The following is a 21,921-nucleotide window of genomic DNA, read 5'->3' as shown; positions in this document are numbered from 1 at the left end:
CACTACGATACCTTTTCGGGTAAGGTAATGAAGATATTCTGGCGAACAAGCTGATATAATTTAAAACAGCACTCTAACATTTGCATGCCTTATGCTCAGAAAAGGAATATATTGACACTTAGCGTTTGAGGAGGCTGCCTTGCCGAGAAGAGATTATATTGCTTACATATTGCTTATCTTGTCTAGACCTTAGATCTTGCTTAGATCAGTCACAATTTCAGTCAAAAATTTGTCCTACTGGACGTGCCCCAACACATCCGAATACTGCAAGGTAAAAAAAGCAGACGCGTCGCTGGAATGGAATGCGGCATATTGATTAAGTGTCAGGGCTACGGGAAGCTATGAACCAGAGTCCGTAGTCCACAATTTGAGTTCATTCCTTCAATCAGTGAGAGAGAGATAATTTCTAATAAGTAAACATCTTTCTCTGATTATAGGAGAGATTAAGGCAAGTCTAATTCTCAAAACGGTTGCTATTGGAATTGTTCTAGCATTCATGATCACACTTTAATAAGGGTTGCAAAGATGCTTCTCTATTTTCCTTACGTTGTTACTTGAGGTAGTTGTCAAAACATGCTACATGCCTAACACATGTTGTTTCTAATCTTTCGTGGCAGTTTTCTACACCTTCAAATATTGGTACCTGTCAAATTTCACCATTGCTGCATTGTGGTGTGCACGCTTGTGGGAGAGCATCTCATCCAGTGAGCCACCAGTGCGAGGATCCCCTACATGTCGCAAACCATCGGCGATGGCGTGGCGAAGTGCTTCAATCACAAAGTGCTCAAACTGACCGGGGATGTGCTTGATCTCTGCAAGAAGAGCACGGCTGGGTAATGAGCCCTTATTGGGCACATGAAAGAAGGGGTGAAAAGTACTGAACAACTTGAGGGCATGTTGCCCAACTACATGTCCGCCATTTTTACCGTAGATTTATGTTGAACCTTCACGCTTCGGTTTCAAAACGGCTAGTGAATATGAAATACATACCTTGCAATCACTTCTTGACGTTGTGAGTTGATTGGTAGCACCTTGAACCAGTAGAGTGCGAAAGAAATCAGGTAGGCTTTAAAGGGGGTAAGCCGCAATGGGGGGCGTGCAACGTCTTGTGCGTGGTGTAGCGGAGGCATGGACAATAGGGTACAGATGTGACGTCAACAAACGCACAAGTTAAATTTATTCACGCAGGAAAAATCCCCCTGCTCGATTCGTGTGACCATTAGGGAGAACTTACTATCGAATTCTACATTCTTGCACGTTCCCTCTGGTATTTGGCGTTGTCGTTTTGCAGAGGCAAAGCGACGACGCGCTGGGCACTAGCATACGCAAATGTCCTCTTTGCTGGTGCCGCCCCAGATTACCCTCCGTCACTCGATTCCGCCACGCTTGTACGTCGCTTGAGCTTCTGCGGTTGTCTCCGTCGGCGGCGCCTGCTCTTCCCATACAGATGGACAACTTTCCATAGTCGGCAGAGAAGGCTATCCCTCTGTCTTACTGCCCAAAGTTCTGCAAGAAATTTCCTGGTGCTCTGTCTATGACGCTGAGGGGACCAATTCGAGCAAGCGTAAAATTTCTAGAACAAAAATTAAATTATGGGGTTTTACGTGCCCAACCCACTTTATGATTATGAGGCACGCCGTAGTGGAGGAATCCGTAGAATTGAGACCACCTGGGGTTCTATAACCTGCACCCCAATCTAAGTACACGGGTGTTTTCGCATTTCACTCCCATCGAAATGTGGTCGCCGTGGCCGGGATTCCATCCCTCGACCTTGTGATCGGAAGCCTAACAACATATAAAAAAATTTCTAGAACGAATTGCGCACTTGTAGGTCCATAACTCCTGATGAGCACGGGATCGAGTTCGATAATTTATTACCTGTATTATTATTAATGAGCTCTCTCCAACGCATATGCTTTTAATGGGATCGACAAGCGCGCGTCGAAGCTACGGCTCTGTCAGCAGCACGTACGAGGCTTACTTTAGCCCCGATTGCTTCATGCTACTGCTGATGACGATTTAGTCCATCAACTGCGTTTTGTGTCATCGTAACGACTTTCCCTTCTCATTTCTTTCTTTATATTCTTGTGAATTCTCATAAACGTTTACTTTCTATTCCATTTGCATCCCATTTACTGCCTCTATTTCTCTCACTTTATGTTTGATGACTCCTCGTTGACTATGTACACTTTCAATTACCCTGTACTTGGTTGCCAACTTTGTTGGCCATTTCTTCCATGCTCTGTTTACGTTTTTCAGGTGCAGATACTTGTGTATTTTAGTTGTCCATTTATTTTGATCAATGGTGCTGCGTGTTTTTTCACAACTAATTTTGTTCTGCTCTTTTGTGACTTGAAAAGAGGCCCAATTGATGTCATACTGCACGCTGTCTCGTTTGTATTTCTCGCCTGGGCTCCAAAACCCAACCGGCCTGCCAATCCTTGGTTAACTTTAACCCGAACACCATATCCCATTTTAATCGCCGAATGAAATTCGCAAACCTTTGCGTTGGTAACTTTACTACATTACAGATTCCACGACCCACCCGATATTTGTTGTGGCAGCAAAGTGCTACGCGTTCCGTTATTTCTGCATTCCTCTTCCCTAAAATTTTCAGTTTATCGCGGTGGGTGCTTGAGTAAGGCTTTCCTTCGGTTTTGCTAGGCCGAGGCAATTATATTGCTTGTGATTGGGTATGACTTGCTGTTTAATTGACATCACGTAATTACTCTTCTGTTCATTGAAGATCATAATCCCTGTTTGTTCTGTGTAGAATTTAACGCTTAAATTTGTCGCTGCGTTTCCATACATTATCGCATGTGTCTACAAATATCTTGCATTTTCCGCTAGTAACACTCTCTCGTTTGCATACATCATTCCAGCAACCTTCTTCTGCACCATTTGCCCACTACGCATAAAAATTATTTCAAAGGCTAAATAACTGTTTTCCAGTCGTCTTTCTATGCCATCGACATAAACCTTGAGCAACAACAAACAAAGGATATCCTTGCTTTTGGCCTCGGTGAACTTTCGCCGCATCATTAAATTTTCGGTCTTTCTGTAAAATTTGATATCAAAAGAGGATATATAGCAATACAACGCTATATGTCTTCCTCAGAAATTGCACAAAATAGTTTTCCATGCCTTTGCACTTGGGAATTTCCCATAGCATTTCCGTTTCTATGTTGTCATTGGCTCACTTGATATCCACAAATGCTACCTATAAAGATCTTTTCTGAGGTACTGAAATCATTATGCACTAAGTCCAAGCGTATTATCATCTCAGCGTGTGCCTGGCCTGAACTCATTCTGTAGTTCCCCCAGAAACTCATTTTCTCTACCCATTTTGTCAGTCTTCTATTTACGTCTTGCTTTGCTATTCTGTGTATCACCGACGTTACTGTAACTGTACTGTACGAGCTTGCAGGCAAGTACAGAGAAGGAGGGGCCCGGGGGGCCCGGAAACCGCGGGTAGGCCCGGCATTGCACTAACTTTGGATGGACCCACGTATGCGGAACGCTCAACGGCTGCTTCACCTCCGTTGGGGGTGGGCTCAGTATTGCACTATCTTCGGGATTGGCCAACGTATGGGGAGTGCTTAACGCCTTCTTCACCTCCACCGCGGGTCGGCCCGGCACAGCACTACCTTTGGATAGACCCACGTATGCAGAGCGCTCAACGGCTGCTTCACCTCCGCTGCGGCTGGGCCCAGTATTGCACTATCTTCTGGATTGGCCCACTTATGGGAAGTGCTTAACGCGTGCTTCACCTCCACCGCTGGTCGGCCCGGCATTGCAGTACCTTTGGATGGACACACGTATGCGGAGCGCTCAACGCCTTCTTCACCTCCGCCGCGGTTGGGCCGAGTATTGCCATATCTTCGGGATCGGCCCACGTATGGGGAGTACTTAACGCCTGCTTCACCTCCACCGCGCATCCGCCCAGCATTGCACTAGCTTTGGATGGACCTATGTAAGTGGAGCGCTCTACGCCTGCTTCACCTCCGCGGCGGGTCGGCCCAGTATTGCAGTATCTTAGGGATGGGCATACGTATGGGCGTGCTTAATGCCTGCTTGACCTCCGTCGCGGGTTGGCCCGACGGTAGTGCAGTGCCTGGCCGACCCGCGGTGGAGGCGAACCAGGCATTAAGCACTCCCCATACGTGGGTGAAGCAGTTTGCTTTTCGTTTGAGAGCTATGACTGTCGTCAGCTCTTGTTGCCACTCCATCTTCACAGAGCGGAATGCTTGTGAATGTTTTCACTCCTTTTAGCTGGTGGTAGTTAGCCGCATCTCCTGGGGCGTGAAGGCCAGTTTCCTCATCGATTCGGTGCCTGCGCGATTAACTCGAGATGAGTTCAGTTGTCACCATCCATTCAACGATCACGCGCATCACTGTTGCTTTGTTAGTTCAACCTTTTTTGCTTAGACTGATCCAGGAACCAGGAAAGTGATTCAGTAAGTAGACAGCTGCTCTGCATGCTCGAGGAAGGAATTGCGGCCGGATAAAACGCTTGGTGCGTTAAACTTTGCCTTTTGCTTCATTATTTCCTCTAGCGACGGCTCGCCGCGGTGCTGGCAGATCCTCGGAAGCATATACCCGCGATATGCGTTACATAAGGTGGAAAATAAAATGATGCCAAGCAGCTTCCATCATCAGACCCTGCAATAACGAGTAAAACCATACAAAAAACTATTGTCATTCGTTACCTGGTCTGGCGTTTCTCTAATTGCACAGCATTTTTCGTGAAAGGTTGATTACAGGAAAGAAGTGTCGCAACGAGTTAAAAATTCAGTGATCTACTAAGGCAGAGAGCCAAGGAAACAGCCTAACAGGAAGGAAAAGCGAAAATTAACAAATTGAACTGTTGTTTGTGAAAATATTTATGGATCAACATCTCTTTATTTAAAAAGGAAGTACAGAAAAGGCCGCCCGGCATTGAGAATATTTCCGTGGGTTTTGAATCGCGCTTCCACAGTTATCAGTGGAGCTACCTGACGTAGCCAGTTCTCTGCTGCACTAATGTGAGCGTTTCATAACCTTCCGCGGTGGGCGTAGTATGTCTAGAACCGCAGCGACCTGCGCTCTACGCGGTTGTACGAGCCTGGTGACCACGCATCCTTACGCAACTTCTCAAATAGCAACACGGGTCGGGTTTGCACTTTAATTGGTTACTTTCGCTACTTTACTTGTTCTTAGCAGCGTTCTTCCTGCGCTTCTGTCATGCCCGAGTTCATTTGCTGTGCTTCTTTCTTTGCCATGTAAAGAAGTGGTGTATCTCACAGGCTGTGAGGTACCGCTTATTTCAATTCTCTTTTGCGGATTTACGCGTCTGTATAGTCAATGGTAGGCATTATTTACATTTGTGCTAGTTAAGGTACCTCCCCCCCCCTTCTTTTGCATAGCAAAAGTTACGTTGGGTTTGCCCCCCCTAGCCAAACAAAAATCCTGCGTACGTGCCTGAGAGCTTGTATTGTCCTGATCACAGTTGCCCTTGTCGATCAGAGTAATGCTTTTGCGTCATCCGAGACCTACACAAATAAGGTTGAACTATCGATGCAACAGCGATGCGCGTGGTCGTTAAATAGATGATGACAACTGATCTCATCTCGAGTTAATCGTGCGGGCTTCGAATCGATGAGAAAACAGGCCTTCATACCCGAGATGTGCCGATAACTATCACCATGCAATAGGAGTGAAAAAATTGACAACCATTCGACTCTGTGAAGGTGGAATGGCAGTGAAAGGTGACCACAGTCAAAGCTATCAAACGAAAAGCGAAGTGCATCACATCTGACGGGGGTGGGTCCGAAGATAATGCAATATCGAGCCCACCCGCCGCGGAGATGAAGCAGGCGTTAAGCACTCCCCATATGTGGGCCCATCTCGGCGATCCAAAAAGGCGCATTAGAGGTTCCCGAGCGCACAGGGGTATGTGTCATTGATATTGGGCCCTTTCTCTATTATCTGAAGGATCGGCCCACATAATGATTTTTTTTTCTGTTGACGGACGCCGAAAAAACTACTGAAGGTTAGACATATACAGCTTTCGCTGCAAAATGGCGCAAAATACTTGATTTGTCGTTGCTTTAGGAATGTCTGTGAGAAGTGGTGGTGTGGACGGGGAGGGGGCATGCCGCTTTATTGCGGGGGGGGGGGGGGGCGCTCCGCGGACTGCCCTCTGCGTACGTGACTGCCCAAATCACAGTATATTCTTTTTTAGACCTTAACATTCGCCAGGCAAAAGATATGCATCTGCATATGCCTGTGCATATGCAGATATGTATCTGCATATATCCGCATATGTAGGCACAGGCATATCTGCATATGCCTGTGCATTGGCAGATATGTATCTGCATATACCGGCATATGCATGTGCATATGCAGATATGCAAAACGCTCGTCTTAATACCTCAGTACTTTCATTCAAACATGCATGTCCGTGCTGCACCATATCTTATAAAGTACTTAAAATGTATACAATGCTTTCCTCGAGAAAGCTGTTTTTATTCCGGATGATGCCGGGAAACAGACCTTGATGCCACCAACGCTGAAAAATTTAATCGGGAGCGCGCACAATGTTTTCGGACACCTTGTCGGAAGTACCGTACCGCTGAGCTCTCCGTAGTCGAGAAAGGTGCGACGACAGAAGACCAAAACAAAGACGATGCTGATAGTTTTTTTTTTCGATGCCAGAGGTGTCATACACCACGAGTTCGTCCCACAAGGGCAGACGGTAAATCAGAAGTTTATATCCGCGTGCTCCCACACATGCGTGATGCACTGCGACGCCGTCGCCCTGACTTATGGGCATCTGGACAACGGAGCCTTCTCCACGATAACGCAAGGCCGCAGACTGTTCTCTGCGTGACAAAATTTCTCACCAAGCACAGCCTTGCTGTACTTCCCCACCCGCCATAATCACCTGACCTCTCCTCATGCGATTGTTTTGGTTTCCTCTTACGAAGAGAGCCCTAAAAGGTCGCTGGATGGGGAGCATGGAGGCCATTCAAGACGCCACGACAAATGAGCTGACAGCCCTGCCAAAAGAAGCTTTTCCAACTGTTTCCAAGTCCTCAAGAAGCGTTGGCAGCTGTGTATAGACTACAAGGAAGACTATTTCGAAGGGATGCTGCACATACGATCTCGATGTTAAATTCATTTTTTTCATGGACTCAGTCTCGGAACATTACGGACAAAGGTTGTATAATTTAGGACAATCGATTGTAAAGGCAAAAGTGCACTGTCGGCCACATGCTTTTAAGCTGCTGAGCTTTATTTGCGTCAAGATAACCTGTCCAAGTTTTCATACGTGCTTTATAAGAAGCGTATGCACCATCAGTATTTCGACTGTTCATAACTGCACCAAACAAAACTATTAAAGCAATAAAATTATTGTTGACATAATTTTATCATTCCAGCGTTCAGATTGCTAACCTCCAGATACGGAGGAAGTTGTGAAGCTGTGTGCTCAATTAACTAAGATACGTTTATTAAATTTCAGTAATTGATCTAAGGTGGCTGAAGAAAACGAGTAGTTCGGAGCCAGTGCTCAAGATTATCTAGCCGAATGAAGAAATGTTGATTAAACTTGCTTCTGCAAGAACCATGCGAACAAAAATTTACCCATTAAACGCTCTTGGAAAGCTTAACTGATGCCTAAAAATAACGTCTGCAAAGTCTAAGAAAGAAGAGCGCTTCAAGACTGAACTTAATATCAAGGAACAACCACACACATACTGCTCTAACAACTTGAAGCGCTGTTCTTTCTGTGCTAATGAACCAACTAGACCGTCAGTCAACCCATCGAAACCTGCAAGTCAACCTGACCGCACCCAGCCTTTTGTGATGTCACCAATTATTTGGCTCCGTGAGCATGTTCCTTGTGGCCAGTCCGCTTTCGATTTTTATTTACTCTGTTCTATCAAAGGCAAGCAGTTTAAAGTTTTGCTCTCAATAGAGCAGCCAACGTGCGCCTCCGAAAGTTTTCTTGGACGCAGAAGGGATGCATGACGCAATGATGGTGCAGATTTAGCGCGTCGCTGGCATCAAGACAATGTGCTGCCGCCAAGGTAAGGAAGATAAATAAGGTGAACAGCTCGGTAGCTGTTCACGAAGCCGTGCCGATGGTGACGATTTCATCGTGACAAAATATGAGGCGGCGATATTGACGGCTCAGGCATGTCCTTTTTTTTTTTTATGGGGGGGGGGTGGCTTTGATTTCGCTAAATATGGCTTTAAATAACCTCTATACCGCATTCATCGCCGACAGTAGACCTAAGCGGGGAAATGCTCACTCACTCACTATCTCTCTCAGACACACACACAGACACACAAACACACACACGGACGGATGGACGGACGCTCGCACGCAAACACGCGCACATAGGCATGACCCATCTTCACCTGTATTCATATTCACACACGTCGAGGCATGCATACAAGCTCATAAATGTATCCTCGCACGCACACGGCACTGCGTGCGCGCACAAACGCGCGTATACTCAAACACGCATATACGCACCCGTGTGCACGCAAATTCAAATACGGAAACATACACGCGCGCACATTCAAATGCAGGTACACACACACGTTTGCTCAAGAAGTGCACACCCATATTCACTCCTCCTCCTTCCCTGTCGCCTCGCAAAATCATGCGCGTGCAAACAAACTGAATGAGACTTACTCTGCAATTACCCTTCAAACTCAGGCTGCACCAAATCACTTCAAGGTTTAAATTTCACACATCTTCAAGTCAATGTGCCCTATGTCAAGAAGGTGCGAAACCATTTGCCGCGGTCATGTGACATTGCTGACGATTCCAGGCCCAAACACTGCTTTAACGCACCGCACTGGCCATGGCCCGAGCGCAGTCAGTTGAAACTTGATGATACTCGGCCAATATATTTAAACTAAAGTTTCTAAAATACGCACGATGGCTTTTTTGTTTTGTCTTTTTTAACGTGCCACAAAAGCTTGTGCATGCTTGTTGTTATGTTGCACAAGGAGTAAAACTTGATAATAAAATCGATGACTTAGCAAATCATCAACGCGTGCTACGTTTTTGAAATTAAAACTGCAAAATATAATATTTCATGAGCACTTCTGATAAAAACAGAAGTGTAAGAAGGCCTTCTGCCGTGACATTCCACAGATTGTTTTTCAGCAGGAACGTTTTTACAAGGAAGGGGCTTTTTACACCTTAGTGCTTCACATTTTCGGTTGACATTCCCTCCAGGATAACCGGCATTAGAATGAAGTCTGCGCTCTAATGCTTAGAGTGGGATACTGTTGGGCTGCGGAACCAAAATTGGAAATCACCTCTAAACAAGGGAGCATTTGAAGAATTTTTCAAACTTTGAAAGTTTACTTCCTACCAGATATTGCCAAACATACCTGCGTTGAAACTCCGTGAGAGCTTCTTCTGTCGCGTGCTGAATAAAATGGACACAGGTAGAGGTGTCAAAGGGTAAGCACGTGCGATAAATTATTGGTATTCGCTTGTCACTACAGGAGCTTGTGTCAAGTTTTATATTCTCAGTTTTATTCATCAATTTTATAGTCAACGCGCGTTATCTCTATTGTTTTGTTTTTGAAACATGTCATAAAAATTATCAGAAAAGGATCGAATTCGACCAATTTCCTTTAATTGCAATAGTTTCTCTACTGATTCCCACCGCACTCCAATTATATACTCTCTTCGTCCTTGTTGGTGCCATGATTCTGTCGCGGTATCCATGCTCCTTGCACAGGCCTCTCGTGGCGTGTTGGTTTGAGTCGACGTGAGATAGGTTTAGTGGGTTACTGGCACATGATGATGTCAAGCCCTTCTTATCAAGTTCAACTGCGGGCTGTTCAGAGGGTCCACGATGGCGCCATAAGGCTCGGCCTGATGGTGCCGACGTGGACGCGCCCCGCCTCCGTCTGAAAAGGCCGGGCTACAGGGCTCTAATCAAGTTTTGTACATGAATGAATGAATTACTGAACGATTCACTATAAAGCTTTGCTCTGTTGGCTCTGCAGCAGAGCCAGGGCCGTATTCCGCGTTGCTTAATTGGCTTTAGGGCTTTGTGTACATGCATTAGCATTCCTACTGAGAAGCTGGGTGCAAGCACTGGTCCTAAACGAACATGCGATGAAATTACTGCTGAAGTTGCTGAGGCCTCTCCATCTGTCTCATCTTGTGCACCATCAATATTCAACCCCTGCAATGCATTCCTTATCGGGCCAGCGTTAAGAGACGCATAGCCGCTGCCTTGGTAATCGTTCGGCTGTGCACCTTCAGATGCCTTGCGTGCTGCATTGTGCTACCATTTTGAATCAATAACTTGCTAGAGCATTTTCCTAGATGCTTAAATGAAAGTTGAACGTTCTTATCTCCAAAAAATCGGCGCGCTTCGAGGAACACTGACAGCGTTTAATGCAAAAGCCTTTCTTTGCCTAGACCCACTAGGATGCGTTTTTTCGCTTTCTTGTCTCTGCTACGAGTCGCACGTGACGTTGTTTTTGTGTGTGTTGCGAGTGTGTGCGGCGCTGTGAATTCTCACACTGAGTGTCGCAGCAGTCGGGTTGGGCCCTAAAAAAAGATCCTCCCTCCCTTCCTTTAAGCGGAAGAAATTCAAGAATGGAAGCGTTGGCGCGCTGCAGTGAAATGTATTCGGATGCCACACTAGCCGAGGTAATCAGGAAACTGCAATTACTACGATCGCTAGAGGTAGAACATAAAAAAGACGCGCTTTAAATAGCTGAAGAAAGCCTTTACTATATATATGGTGAGTGCTGCTTTGCGAAATGCTCCCAAGTTAGCGGAGATAATGATGGCAAATGTGTTCTGCTTATTTTTTCATAGCGTCGGCCTATTGCGGGAAGGAGTTTCGCGTTCGCTGCTTCAGATTTACAAAACCGTACCTTTCAGATCGAACTTGTTGAGTATGTTCAGGGCCTCTAAAAGCACGGCACCCTGTGTCGGAAGGGTCGTCGTATGCACTGCGACCTCTCCTCGGTACGTGGTGGACGCAGGTTCCGCCTCAAGGGGCTCAGTAGACTCCATGTGATCAGAAAGGTCTTCGGTGGAAAGAACACCACCCGCCCGACGAACAGCATCCACGATTCCTTCAGCCACACATCCCTTGTATACCACCTTCGGTCCCTCCTGGCCTAGCCTCTGCGAATTACCGGTGTAATATTGATTTCTGAAACAACAATCCATGACGCAAATTCACAGCTCCTGGTGTTCCTCTCCCCGCATTGCTAAATACAAGAACACGACTGCCACTCGTATAATTTCGCAACAGCGGAAATATGTATTGCTTCTGAATGGGATAGTCTTGAGCGTATGTTTGATGCTGTTCCTATTGATTCGCTTTATTGTATTGCGGCAGCTTTTTCAGCAGGTTCGCAAAGTCGTGTGTAGAGAGTGGCTGGGTCCAATACACAAGTGGGTGACATCATACTGCATAGTGCCAAGACAGACAAGTTAGCACTACCGTCCAGATAGGGAATAGAATGCGCAATACTGCAGAAACCTAACGTAAAGAAACCGCAGAGATCTTCTAAAGCAGCAGGTGTTCTGGCACATTTTGCGTCTCTACCCTGTTTTGTAAGGTCTTTAGTCAGGGCTTGGGGCAAGCCTCAGCCAAAGCTAATTCGTTATTGCGTTCATCTAGTAGCGCTTAAGAAACAGCTGCAGAACCCTCTTTTGATTTGTCATAATTATTCCTCGTTTTCGACCGCAACATCTCTAATTGAAAGCAACGTGTAAATTGCATCGCCATATTTTTTGACCACATCAGTAGGCATTCACTGGCAGTGCCAAATCTCCGTTGTCAAATGAATTTGGTGTCCTACGTTAGGCATATTTCCTCTATTGGGGCTTTTGTGAGTATTCCCACTTGCCTAGCTTGTACAATCTTTCAATTGTGAGCGTACAATTCCGAGGGGCATCTTTATTTTCCTTCATCTTTGAAATGGCTTTCGCAATGCCCTTCACACGGTGTTCGCAATTTCATCTACGCGCAAAGTTAGAGAAACAGCTGATTCATTTTTCTTTCAGTGATTATTATTTACGTGTGGAGTATTTGACCGCGTCCGATGAAAACAAAGTTCCAAGGACGATTTATGTGATTGGCATAGCTCAGTGAATGTGCACTCTTCGATACATTCTGTGAATAAATGTTTACCTATACCAGAATGAAATCGCAGAGTGCATACGTCAACATTATTGTGCCTGGAATCGCCTCTTATTTGATACGCCACAGGAATGAGATTTGGTTGTTCACGTGCAGTGAAATTAAACATAATGTCGGTTTGGTACATTTACCGGTAATGTGCTACTTCGCTATAACGCGACTGAGATGCACCACTGAGAGCACTTAAATTTTGTGTGGCCTCTACAGGACACAGTTCAATTTCATGGCCCCTCACAAAGGCAGACCTAGCTGTCTCATTGAATCACAAGCCCTTCTCGCCAATCGCTCTACACACGCGGTAAAATAGGGAAATTAAAACGTTATTTACTAGTTCTGACTCTTTATATTTAGGGCTCAAATACGTTCATCAAATACGAACATCAAATACGTCCGCATACTTCCCTTTTCTTTATATATGGGGGAAGCACAGAATGTTAGGACGTAGAAGCACTGCAATCAAACTGCAGCAGCTTAAAAAAATTTGTCGAAAGACACTCAACAATATCACTTACACTGTCAAAAAAGAAGGAACGTAGGCCACTTAACAGGTACAAAGAAGCACTATTTAGGAAGCCATAACATCGTAAGGTGGTATTGGAGCGACACAAGTAGCATTCACAGATAAAAAAGGAAATATTACGCAGAACACATTGGTAAATTATCGCAAGTAACACCACGGCCACGATATATTGTGTCGCTGATCAAGGAATTAAAAAACGAAAAATAATGCGCTGACTTCTGTGTACTTACCCTAAAAAGCCTTGCCAGTGGCCTGTTCACCATTATTTGACCAAGTGGGGGCAAGCTGTTGTCCTTGTTGAGGAAATACCGGCCTCCGGGTAATCGTTTCAGACGGCTGTGCATGATCTGCCACATGCCCTGGTTGACGTGATCCATAGGGAATCCGTTCTCGGCGTAGCTGACTGCCGGCGCTAGTATCTCCGACATGCTAAGCTGCGTGATACACGCGCCAACAAAAAGTACGATTGCTCTGATACACAAAGCAATACTTTCTACAAATCAAAATGTCTACGTCAATGTTTACAAGTAGGTAGCATTACGAACTGAATTTGTTTGAAGAGAGCTTGCCATATGCGACATACAGCCATAGCTTCCAACAGTTCAATATCATAACTACAGTCAATGCCTTCATATCACGGGCATGAGTCACTTTGCCTTCATGCACACTATGTTTGTTGTTATAAGAGAAGACCGCTTCTTGTACAAACTATTTGGGTAAACTTTTTGGCCTTAAGGCTCACAAAAAATATGAAGACGTGCAATACAGCATATTGCACTTAAATGTTCTCAAGCCAGATATTGTGGTATAAGATTACTGGTACCACTTTGGAGGCACATGGATCCCTGTTGATCTCTTTCTGCCTTTTTTTTATATGTCATTGTACATCAAAAAGACGGTCATCAAAAAGGCCGTCTAGGTTGAGAGGCAATGAAACTGATTCGTGACTGAGTATGCAGAAAAAATACTCAATGTATTTTTATTTTAGATTCGGTGAAAAATTAACAAATGGCTCATGTTTGTGATCAGTTGCTATCAAGGATGAATCGTAGCTTCACGTTGGTGTTGTGGTGGCACCACAGATTCTGTTAAGGAAGGTAGTTCGGTATAGAAACAGGGCTGTAGGAGTACACCTTCAAAGTCAGATATCTCTCCGAATAGAACAATTTATTCAAGAGCTCTCTCAAGTACAGTAACTTTTGCTAGAATATTACGCATACGAACAAATATACATGTATAAACTTGCCCAAATTCTTGATATTCGAAATATCTCCTATAGTGGACGGAGCTTTTTTATGTGTCATAATTTACCATACGTAGAAAAAAACCCAAATTTTATTTCTTGTAAGCAATATTCGTTTATTCAGAAACTGGCAGAAGACTTCACACATGGCACAGCTACGCCCGAATCGCAGCTTGCCCATAGACGCCACTGAAATGAGTTATACGTTGTAGCCATATATAGTGTCTCATTTCATTAGTTTATATGCGATGTACCGCCAAAAACAGGCGTATGGCCATAATAAATGATGTAGAAAGAATTATTAAAAGTTCCAACCGCTAAAATCTTCGACGGCAGCTGAAATTTCATTCAATGCCAATCAGCGATATCTTAGATTCGATGCCTCTAAGCATTCTATGGTACGCGCAAAGACGTAGACCTATTAGAATATAAAAATATTTAGGTCGTTTCGAATGCGAATTTTAGAGAAAATAGAAGAATAATCTTTGGATATGCGAATTTCTGAATTTGACTCAAAGCTCAATATTTAGCTCTGTTGAGTCTGTCCTTAAGCAAAGGCATGCTTACGTTATTTGACACAATTGCATCTCTTAAAAACAGTTTATCATGAACGATCCTACGTGTGCCAATTTGCTTCTTTATTCGCTTTCATTGCGATAAATTTATCATTTCTTTATTTCAATTAATAAGTACAAGTAGTTTTCGCTGTGTTGTCCATGGTGTGTTTGTTTGTCGGCTTGGTAGGATATGGTAATAAAAATTGGACCCCCCGGGTAAGCCGCCTTCTTCTCGTTGGATTATATACGGAACACTACGGCGACGAGGACGTTGATTGCAGAAATGCTTCTGTAGTGTCCGTATAATTCTTATCGAAATGAAAATTCGTGGTGCATCAATCCTTTGGAGGTGGTTGACGACGCTTTTCTGATTATTAATCTAACTCATGATGGATGTGCAATTGGTTGTGATATTGAAACGCGGTATGACAATGCAAAGCTAAAAAAGACGTTAAGACTTCGATGTAAGCTCTGAAATATTCGGCCACAGACAAAGGAAAATTTGGACTCTAGACACAGGCTTTAGGCGATCTGGCCAATGTTGTCGAGTTCTCTCGCTTGCTGTTGTTGTGCGCGTCTTGCAAAGTAACTTAGTGATAATGTCTCTGATATCTTACGATGAGTATATTGAAGAGCATATACCCCACGGTACACAGTTACACAAGCAACCGTGAAACAGTTTGTTGAAGAGTGGTATATTCTCGTCAGCACTTACCGAGTCACCCAAGCTGTAGTGGAAGAGCTTCATTGAACAGAGACTCGTACATTGCGTCACATACCATGTGACCGTAGTTGGCATACAAGACGCACTATAAAGAGTGCCTCATGCCTAGTGTCTCACACCTATTGACACATGTTGGTCCGATAGTTGGTTTTGAACACGGTTGCCATGCTCAATGCATTCACCCATAGAGTACAGATTGCATCAAGTCGACTAAATGTCCTAAATGAAGGACAGACAGAACGGTGTGCACAAAGACCGATAGGTAGACAGACAGGTACACCGCAAACTGTATGAAGATTCGAAAGAATAGTAAGCTTATTGCAAGCGCCTTAGCAGCACCACATAAACCGCACCGCTGTTTTATGTACTGCTAGTTACTTGGTAATACCGCGTTTTCTAATTGAATCCTAGAAAAGGATGCATTCCTCATGTTTGGCAGCATAAGGATCTTCTTTGTTCGAAGCTTTGTGGGTTGATGCACATTATACGCGCTGTAGCTGCCAGAAATATTTAAGCCATTTTTTTATGGTATGTCACTGTGTCCATCCTTAATGTGGGTGGCTAAATGTAAAGAAAACATGATGCAGATAAAAACTGCATGTTGCATTCTATGTGAAGTGAAGTGCCTAATCACATGTCGTAAATTTGCCCATTTACCTCCTGCGTCATTTGCGCACGGTAAACTGGCTCGCATGCACTTTTGTGCACCCGTGCTATGCAAATATTCCGTATCCTACATTAGCTTGTATTTCTTCATCTTCTCCTATTTCTCAAAACGACCCGGTCGTTTCTTAGCCAGTCAATCATTGTATGTGCCGCAGCAGTAAATTATAATTATGTTCAGCAAGCAACGATCATACCGAAGAGCTAGTTGGTAGCAGTATATGTATCGCCCGCTTCTTGGCCGATCCCTCTTTGTGGTTATGTGCCACAAAAATCGTCATCGTAATCAACGCCTGGAGATGACACTTCACCGATCCATCGTTGTCTATATGTGTCCCATTATAGGAATCCTAATTACCAGCATACCTCGCACTCAAATCGAAGAGCTTCCGTCTGCGGTATGTGCGATATTATGGTAGTATTCCTTATAATCAACACGTGACGATCTGCAGAAAGAGAAAGTAGCAGTCGGCACTGGAGAAGTGCGCATGCGAGTGCCACTTGATGGTTTGAGCATGGTGCTGCTTCGCTGGGGGGTTCAGGTCCCAATTATTCCGCGAAACTAACTTCTTTTTACAAATGATAAGGAATCTACTCAGTGAGAACCCAAACGAGCGAATGACCGACCGAGGCAAAACCATAGGATAGCAGGCAAAAATGTTGCTTTGTTTTAAGGGAACGGTGATACCAGATACCCTTCAGCTTCTTTATCAGACCCCATTCATATCCCAACTCTTCATCGGATGGCTCCTCCAGAGAAGCTACATGTTTCGGATTTATAATACTCGTCGCCCCAATGCTATTTACAACTGCTATAAATGACATTAATAGATAAGAGTTCATGTGTCACCAGCGATACTGTCCATTCACAATTTATATAGTTGGCAAATAACGGTCCTAAGAAAAACCTAAACATAAAGCGGACGCAATTGCCATGTACCAGCATGTGCTAAATCCAAAACATTTTTTTTGTCAAAACAAGCTCTTTTTCCTACCAGTGATCACGGTATCTAAACACTTTGTGTTGCGAGAGTGCTGGCACTGTTCAAATGAGATTATATTCAAGCAGCAAACGCTTGCGAAAGCAATACTTATAGAATAATAATAGAGAAGCATATTAACTGCACAATTAACTAATTAACTGCACAAACCAACTAATTTTTTGGTAGTTGGTGCTTACGAATAGCTAATTTGCTACACAACTCATAACGACAACAGGCTTAACTTGAATAAAAGGGATTTAGGATGGGGAAACTAGGTTACGGTCCACGTCGGTTTTCATCTCCATGGGGAAGAGCTGAGAAATGGACGTGCACTGGCATCCCTTTCTTAATTTGTCATCGTAGCTTCGGTGTATGAATATATATATATATATATATATATATATATATATATATATATATATATATATATATATATATATAATCTTTTCTCTCCTATATGAGTATAGCGGCGCGGCATCAACTACAAATACTAATATTTCACTGCTCATCTACAGTGCTACGAAGAAACTACACCAAGGATACTGTTTTCGTGTAGATTCAAAACTGAATATTTCAAGAAAAGCGACCGTTACAATTTAAGTCAAATACTATGCAGTTCTCTGTATAAACAGTATGAAAGCCGAGTACTCCGTGGCATCCGCTTGTCAATAATGTAAATACTATTATTTTTTGCTGTGTTTGATATTCCCAATACCGTTGAGAACAGGACACCCGTTAAACTTAGAAACATGTCAATAAGAAACCACTTATATTTCCTCTGAACTGGAGTAATATGGCAATGACAGTAATCAACTATAGGAAATGCACGTCTGAAGATACTTGTAAAATGCAGTGTCAGTTCAAAGACGAAGGTGTAACAACCAGCAACGCATCATCTTCTAAGCGAAATACAAAGCTGGCCACATAATATAAACTGCAGATAAAAAAAAACTATTTGCAATAGTTGAAACACTGTCGAGGTAATAAGTCAAATCGTCTAAATGAGAGGACAAATTTCTCCACTGCATTAACCAAAAGGTTGCTGTTTGAATGAACAGGATTAACTGAACAAATTTTTTGGCCTGCTGCATGTTCGACCAAAACAGCTCCTCCGGCTCTCGTCAGTAGTATCATTCGGTACAGCCAGAACTTTTGTCTTTTGTTTCATGTCTAGACGTGTTAGGCTAAGTATTAGTATCCTATTCATACCAATAGTAATGAATATTCGACAACTTCTATTAGTGAATTCTTCGTTCGACAAATTTCTTAAACTATATACTTCACTCCTATTTGAAAATTCGAATAATGGTACTCTGAAGTTTTGAGCATAATTCTAGAAACAGTAAGTTCTTGCTCAGTCATGTCTATTTTGGTATGCATTCCTTTTCTACACTTCCCACATTGTTGATACCGCCTTTCTAGCATCTATGTATCATTGTGTTATGGTGTCTTGTATGTTCCACAGTTGCTACATTTATTTTTCAACTGCTCTATGGCGTAGGAAGAAGTTAAAGCTGGACAAATTATGCGTAGTAAAGCTGCAGCGAGCGTAAAGAAAAGAAGGACATCTATGGTGGTTTTTCTAATATTCGCTCGTATAGTTAGAAGTCTTTTTTAGATTGTAAATGACCAACTTTCGCAATATTGATTGCAGTGGGTAGTACCCCTGTGTTAGGCAGTGCCCATTGCTGTATCCGTTTCTCTTTCTGTATGCATGTGAAGTGTCCAGATGAATGGAACAAAAGCCAACACAATGATTTGCTTTGCCCTCGTTTCATAAGAGACGCGGGCTTTTAAGCGCATTTGTGGGTTAGCTGAAGCACAGAGCGCCAGAAATGAGACGTAAAACAGCTGCTGCATTCAGAAAAACGCTCCATGGGTACAGCTGAAACGCCACTGTTTTAAGAACACCGCTGCGGCGAACCTGCGCTAGTAGAAGCATGAAGACGAAATAGCAGCAGTTCTGGCAGCTGCAGCGCGACAGCAGGAAACGCTTGTGAAGAATGGTGGCAGCATAAAATGAACAAAAGCTTCGAACAAGAGCTGATACCATGAAAGTGGAACACCACTTGCGGTTTGAGCGAGATGAACTAGAACTGATGCACATCAATCCACTATTAAGAAATAGCAAGCGTTAAATAGGAACCGCTGTAGAAACCGTGCAATGTAACAGCGCAAAAAACCGGAGGTGTATGTTTAGTTATTTAGAAATATCTAACAGGCTTACAGAGAGGCATTGAGGCATTGAGTGAGGTAAGCATGTGGTACAGTTCAATTACGCTTGACGGTAATTAGGCTACAAAACATCGTCAAGGAAGCAAACAATCGCACAATGTTAAAAAAAAAGTGAAATCGGCGAAATAATAAATTAACACAGCAAACGCAAACAAAAAGAAGTGCAAAAGATGTATGTTTATAGCCACTAATATTACTAAAAGGTATTCAAGAATTTTCGCAAACAAACGTAAGGGAAAGAACAATAAACGCAAAGTCGGCAATGGCACGTCACCGGAAATACAAAAGAAATGAAGGATCTTCGCGCAGTTTTCATACAAATAATAGTAACAGGACAGCATCAACATTGCAAATACAAGAAAAGGTCAAAATGACACGTAATCGGAATTGCAGTCAAGTGTGTATGCTCAATGTTTGTCCAAAGAAGACAAAAAAATAAGACCAAAAAAGATGAAAAGCTACCATTTATAAGCAGAAGAATGCTTGGCTACGCTATTGCGGAAACTGTCATGATTCGCCTATGACGCAGTATAATCTGGAGGATTGACCCAGAAGCAGACAGCACGTGGCAGAGGTGAAAAGTTAGGTATCTGCGTCCAACCGTATATGCGGGCACAGCCGAAGCGGTTTTGTAATCTGCGTGTAGTAAAGATGTGGTAACCCTACCGTGTCGAATGAACCATGGTGGGGATGACTCACCAGAGTAAATGATTCACTGAAATAACGATAACAATGCAAGATCACGACAAGTTTTTTTTTATTTATGAATACTGCGATCTTGTACACAAGATCATAGCAGGTGGGAAACATTGTGTTAAGATACAGAATTACGGACACAAAGAAAACAAAATTGCACATAGAAATTCAACAAGAGAATACAGCTACAAGTTCAATTAACAACAATCAATTCAAATGCTCTTGAAATGAATGTAATGATGTCTATCTGACATCATCCGTGAGGTTAATCCAATCAGTGATGGTCCTTGGAAAAAAGGAATATTTAAAACAATTAACTCGCGGATTTAATGGTGCTATAGAAAGAGAATGGTGATTTCTTGTTTGGTACCCCGAGGAATAGGTAAGGATATTGGAGGTGTCAACTTTGAAATTATTATTAAATAATTTATAGAAAAACTTTAAGCGACATATGCGATTTCTGTTAGGAATGGAGGGTAAACCGCTTTTTTTGAGGAGATCACTGAGTGATGCTCGCCCGTAAGTGTTATATATAGACCTTACTGCTTTCCTTTGGATTCTTTCATGTTTATTTATGTTTACCTTTGTAAAAAGGTCCCAGATAATTACTGCATATTCTAAAATTGGTCTAATAATAGTGTTGTAGGCAACGGGGCGTATACCAGGTGTTGCTAGCTTAAGCGAGCGTCGTAAGAAAAAAAGCTTTCGGAGAGCGTTTGCTGAAACATAGTCGACATGCCTGGTCCAAGAAAGGTTATCAGGGATCCATAGGCCTAAATACTTATATTCTGCGAGTTCATGAAGAAAATTGTTATTAGCAGCGTAGTAACTAGAAAAGGGATCTTTTTAAGTGTTATTCTCATAAATACGGTTTTTTCAAAGTTAATTGACATTTGCCACTTCTCACACCAAGAAACTATTTTTTCAAAATCATTATTCAGCCTAATTTGATCATCAGTCGGACTTATTTTCTCATACAGCACGCAGTCGTCGGCATATAACTTAACACGTACTGACAGGTTTATAACAATATCATTAATAAACATTAAAAAATTACCGACGATTACGTTACTTCCTAATGCGAAATTTGAGCGCAGCAAATAAGCTGTTCCTGACTGTTTGCGAGCCTTTGTTTGCGTTTGGCCTCGGCCTCGGCCGCGCGAACGGTAGAGTCTTCTCTGCGACGGCGATGAGCTTCTGCTTCAGCCTCGCTTACTGCTGGTTGCTCTCGACGGCGGCGATGAGCCTCCGCTTTGGCGGTGCGAACGGCAGGGTCTTCTCGGCGGCGGCGATGAGCTTCTGCTTCAGCCTCGCTTACTGCTGGTTGCTCTCGACGGCGGCGATGAGCCTCCGCTTCGGCGGCGCGAACTGCAGGGTCTTCTCGGCGGCGGCGATGAGCTTCTGCTTCAGCCTCGCTTACTGCTGGTTGCTCTCGACGGCGGCGATGAGCCTCCGCTTCGGCGACGCGTACTCCTGGATCATCTCGCCGGCGGCGACGGTAAGCTTCTGCTTCGGCGGCACGCACCTCTGGATTCTGACGGCGACGGCGCTGGGCCTCTGCTCTGGCAGCTCGTTCAGCAGCAGCAGCAGCAGCAGCAGACGGAGGACTTCCATCGGTCGTCTCGCTCATGGCTCAGAAAGAACTGGCAGATAATTTCGCAGTGGCGAACGGCAGCGGCAATTTCGGCTCGGGCGGTGCACATATACAGATCCGCCGCCACCGATCTGGCTCTCTGATTGCCACCGCACAGGGCGAACGGCAGCGGCAATTTCGGCTCGGGCGGTGCACATATACAGATCCGCCGCCACCGATCTGGCTCTCTGATTGCCACCGCACAGGGGTTGCATTGGAGGAGGAGCGAAGAAAGGAATTAAGTTCGAGCCGGCGCTTTGACAACCGGAGACTCGCAGGAAGAGGGGGGAGGGGGGCGGCGTGTACACCCAGCGGCAAACGATGGGGGCAGAAGCGCGCGCAGCAAGCGGACAACACGATAAAGGGAGGAGGGAAGAGATAGCAGCGACTGACTGATGCCGCTGACGCCGATAGTGAGTCAACCCCAGCTGCGGAGTTGGTTTCAGGGACAACGCCGCCGATGCCGACACAAACAATAT

At 44.1% G+C, this 21,921-nt stretch overlaps 1 protein-coding gene across 3 annotated transcripts in view; it reads right to left on the bottom strand.

Moving 5' to 3' along the window:
- Nucleotides 1–21,921, bottom strand: part of LOC135914486 (glutathione hydrolase-like YwrD proenzyme) — a 145,287-nt gene that overhangs the window by 40,049 nt on the left and 83,317 nt on the right. For 2 of the 3 annotated variants that reach the window (XM_070523214.1, XM_070523215.1), the window contains exons 3-5: nucleotides 12,939–13,142; nucleotides 10,909–11,164; nucleotides 644–812 (exon numbers count right to left, since the gene is read on the bottom strand). In XM_070523214.1, coding sequence (XP_070379315.1) covers nucleotides 644–812; nucleotides 10,909–11,164; nucleotides 12,939–13,142 — 629 coding nt within the window. The remainder of the gene's footprint in view (nucleotides 1–643; nucleotides 813–10,908; nucleotides 11,165–12,938; nucleotides 13,143–21,921) is intronic. The other variant, XM_070523217.1, reaches the window with a different exon arrangement.

The sequence above is a fragment of the Dermacentor albipictus genome, chromosome 8 (genome assembly GCF_038994185.2).
Source record: "Dermacentor albipictus isolate Rhodes 1998 colony chromosome 8, USDA_Dalb.pri_finalv2, whole genome shotgun sequence".
NCBI classification, from domain to species: domain Eukaryota; kingdom Metazoa; phylum Arthropoda; class Arachnida; order Ixodida; family Ixodidae; genus Dermacentor; species Dermacentor albipictus.
This window is presented reverse-complemented; position numbering and strand designations above follow the sequence as displayed.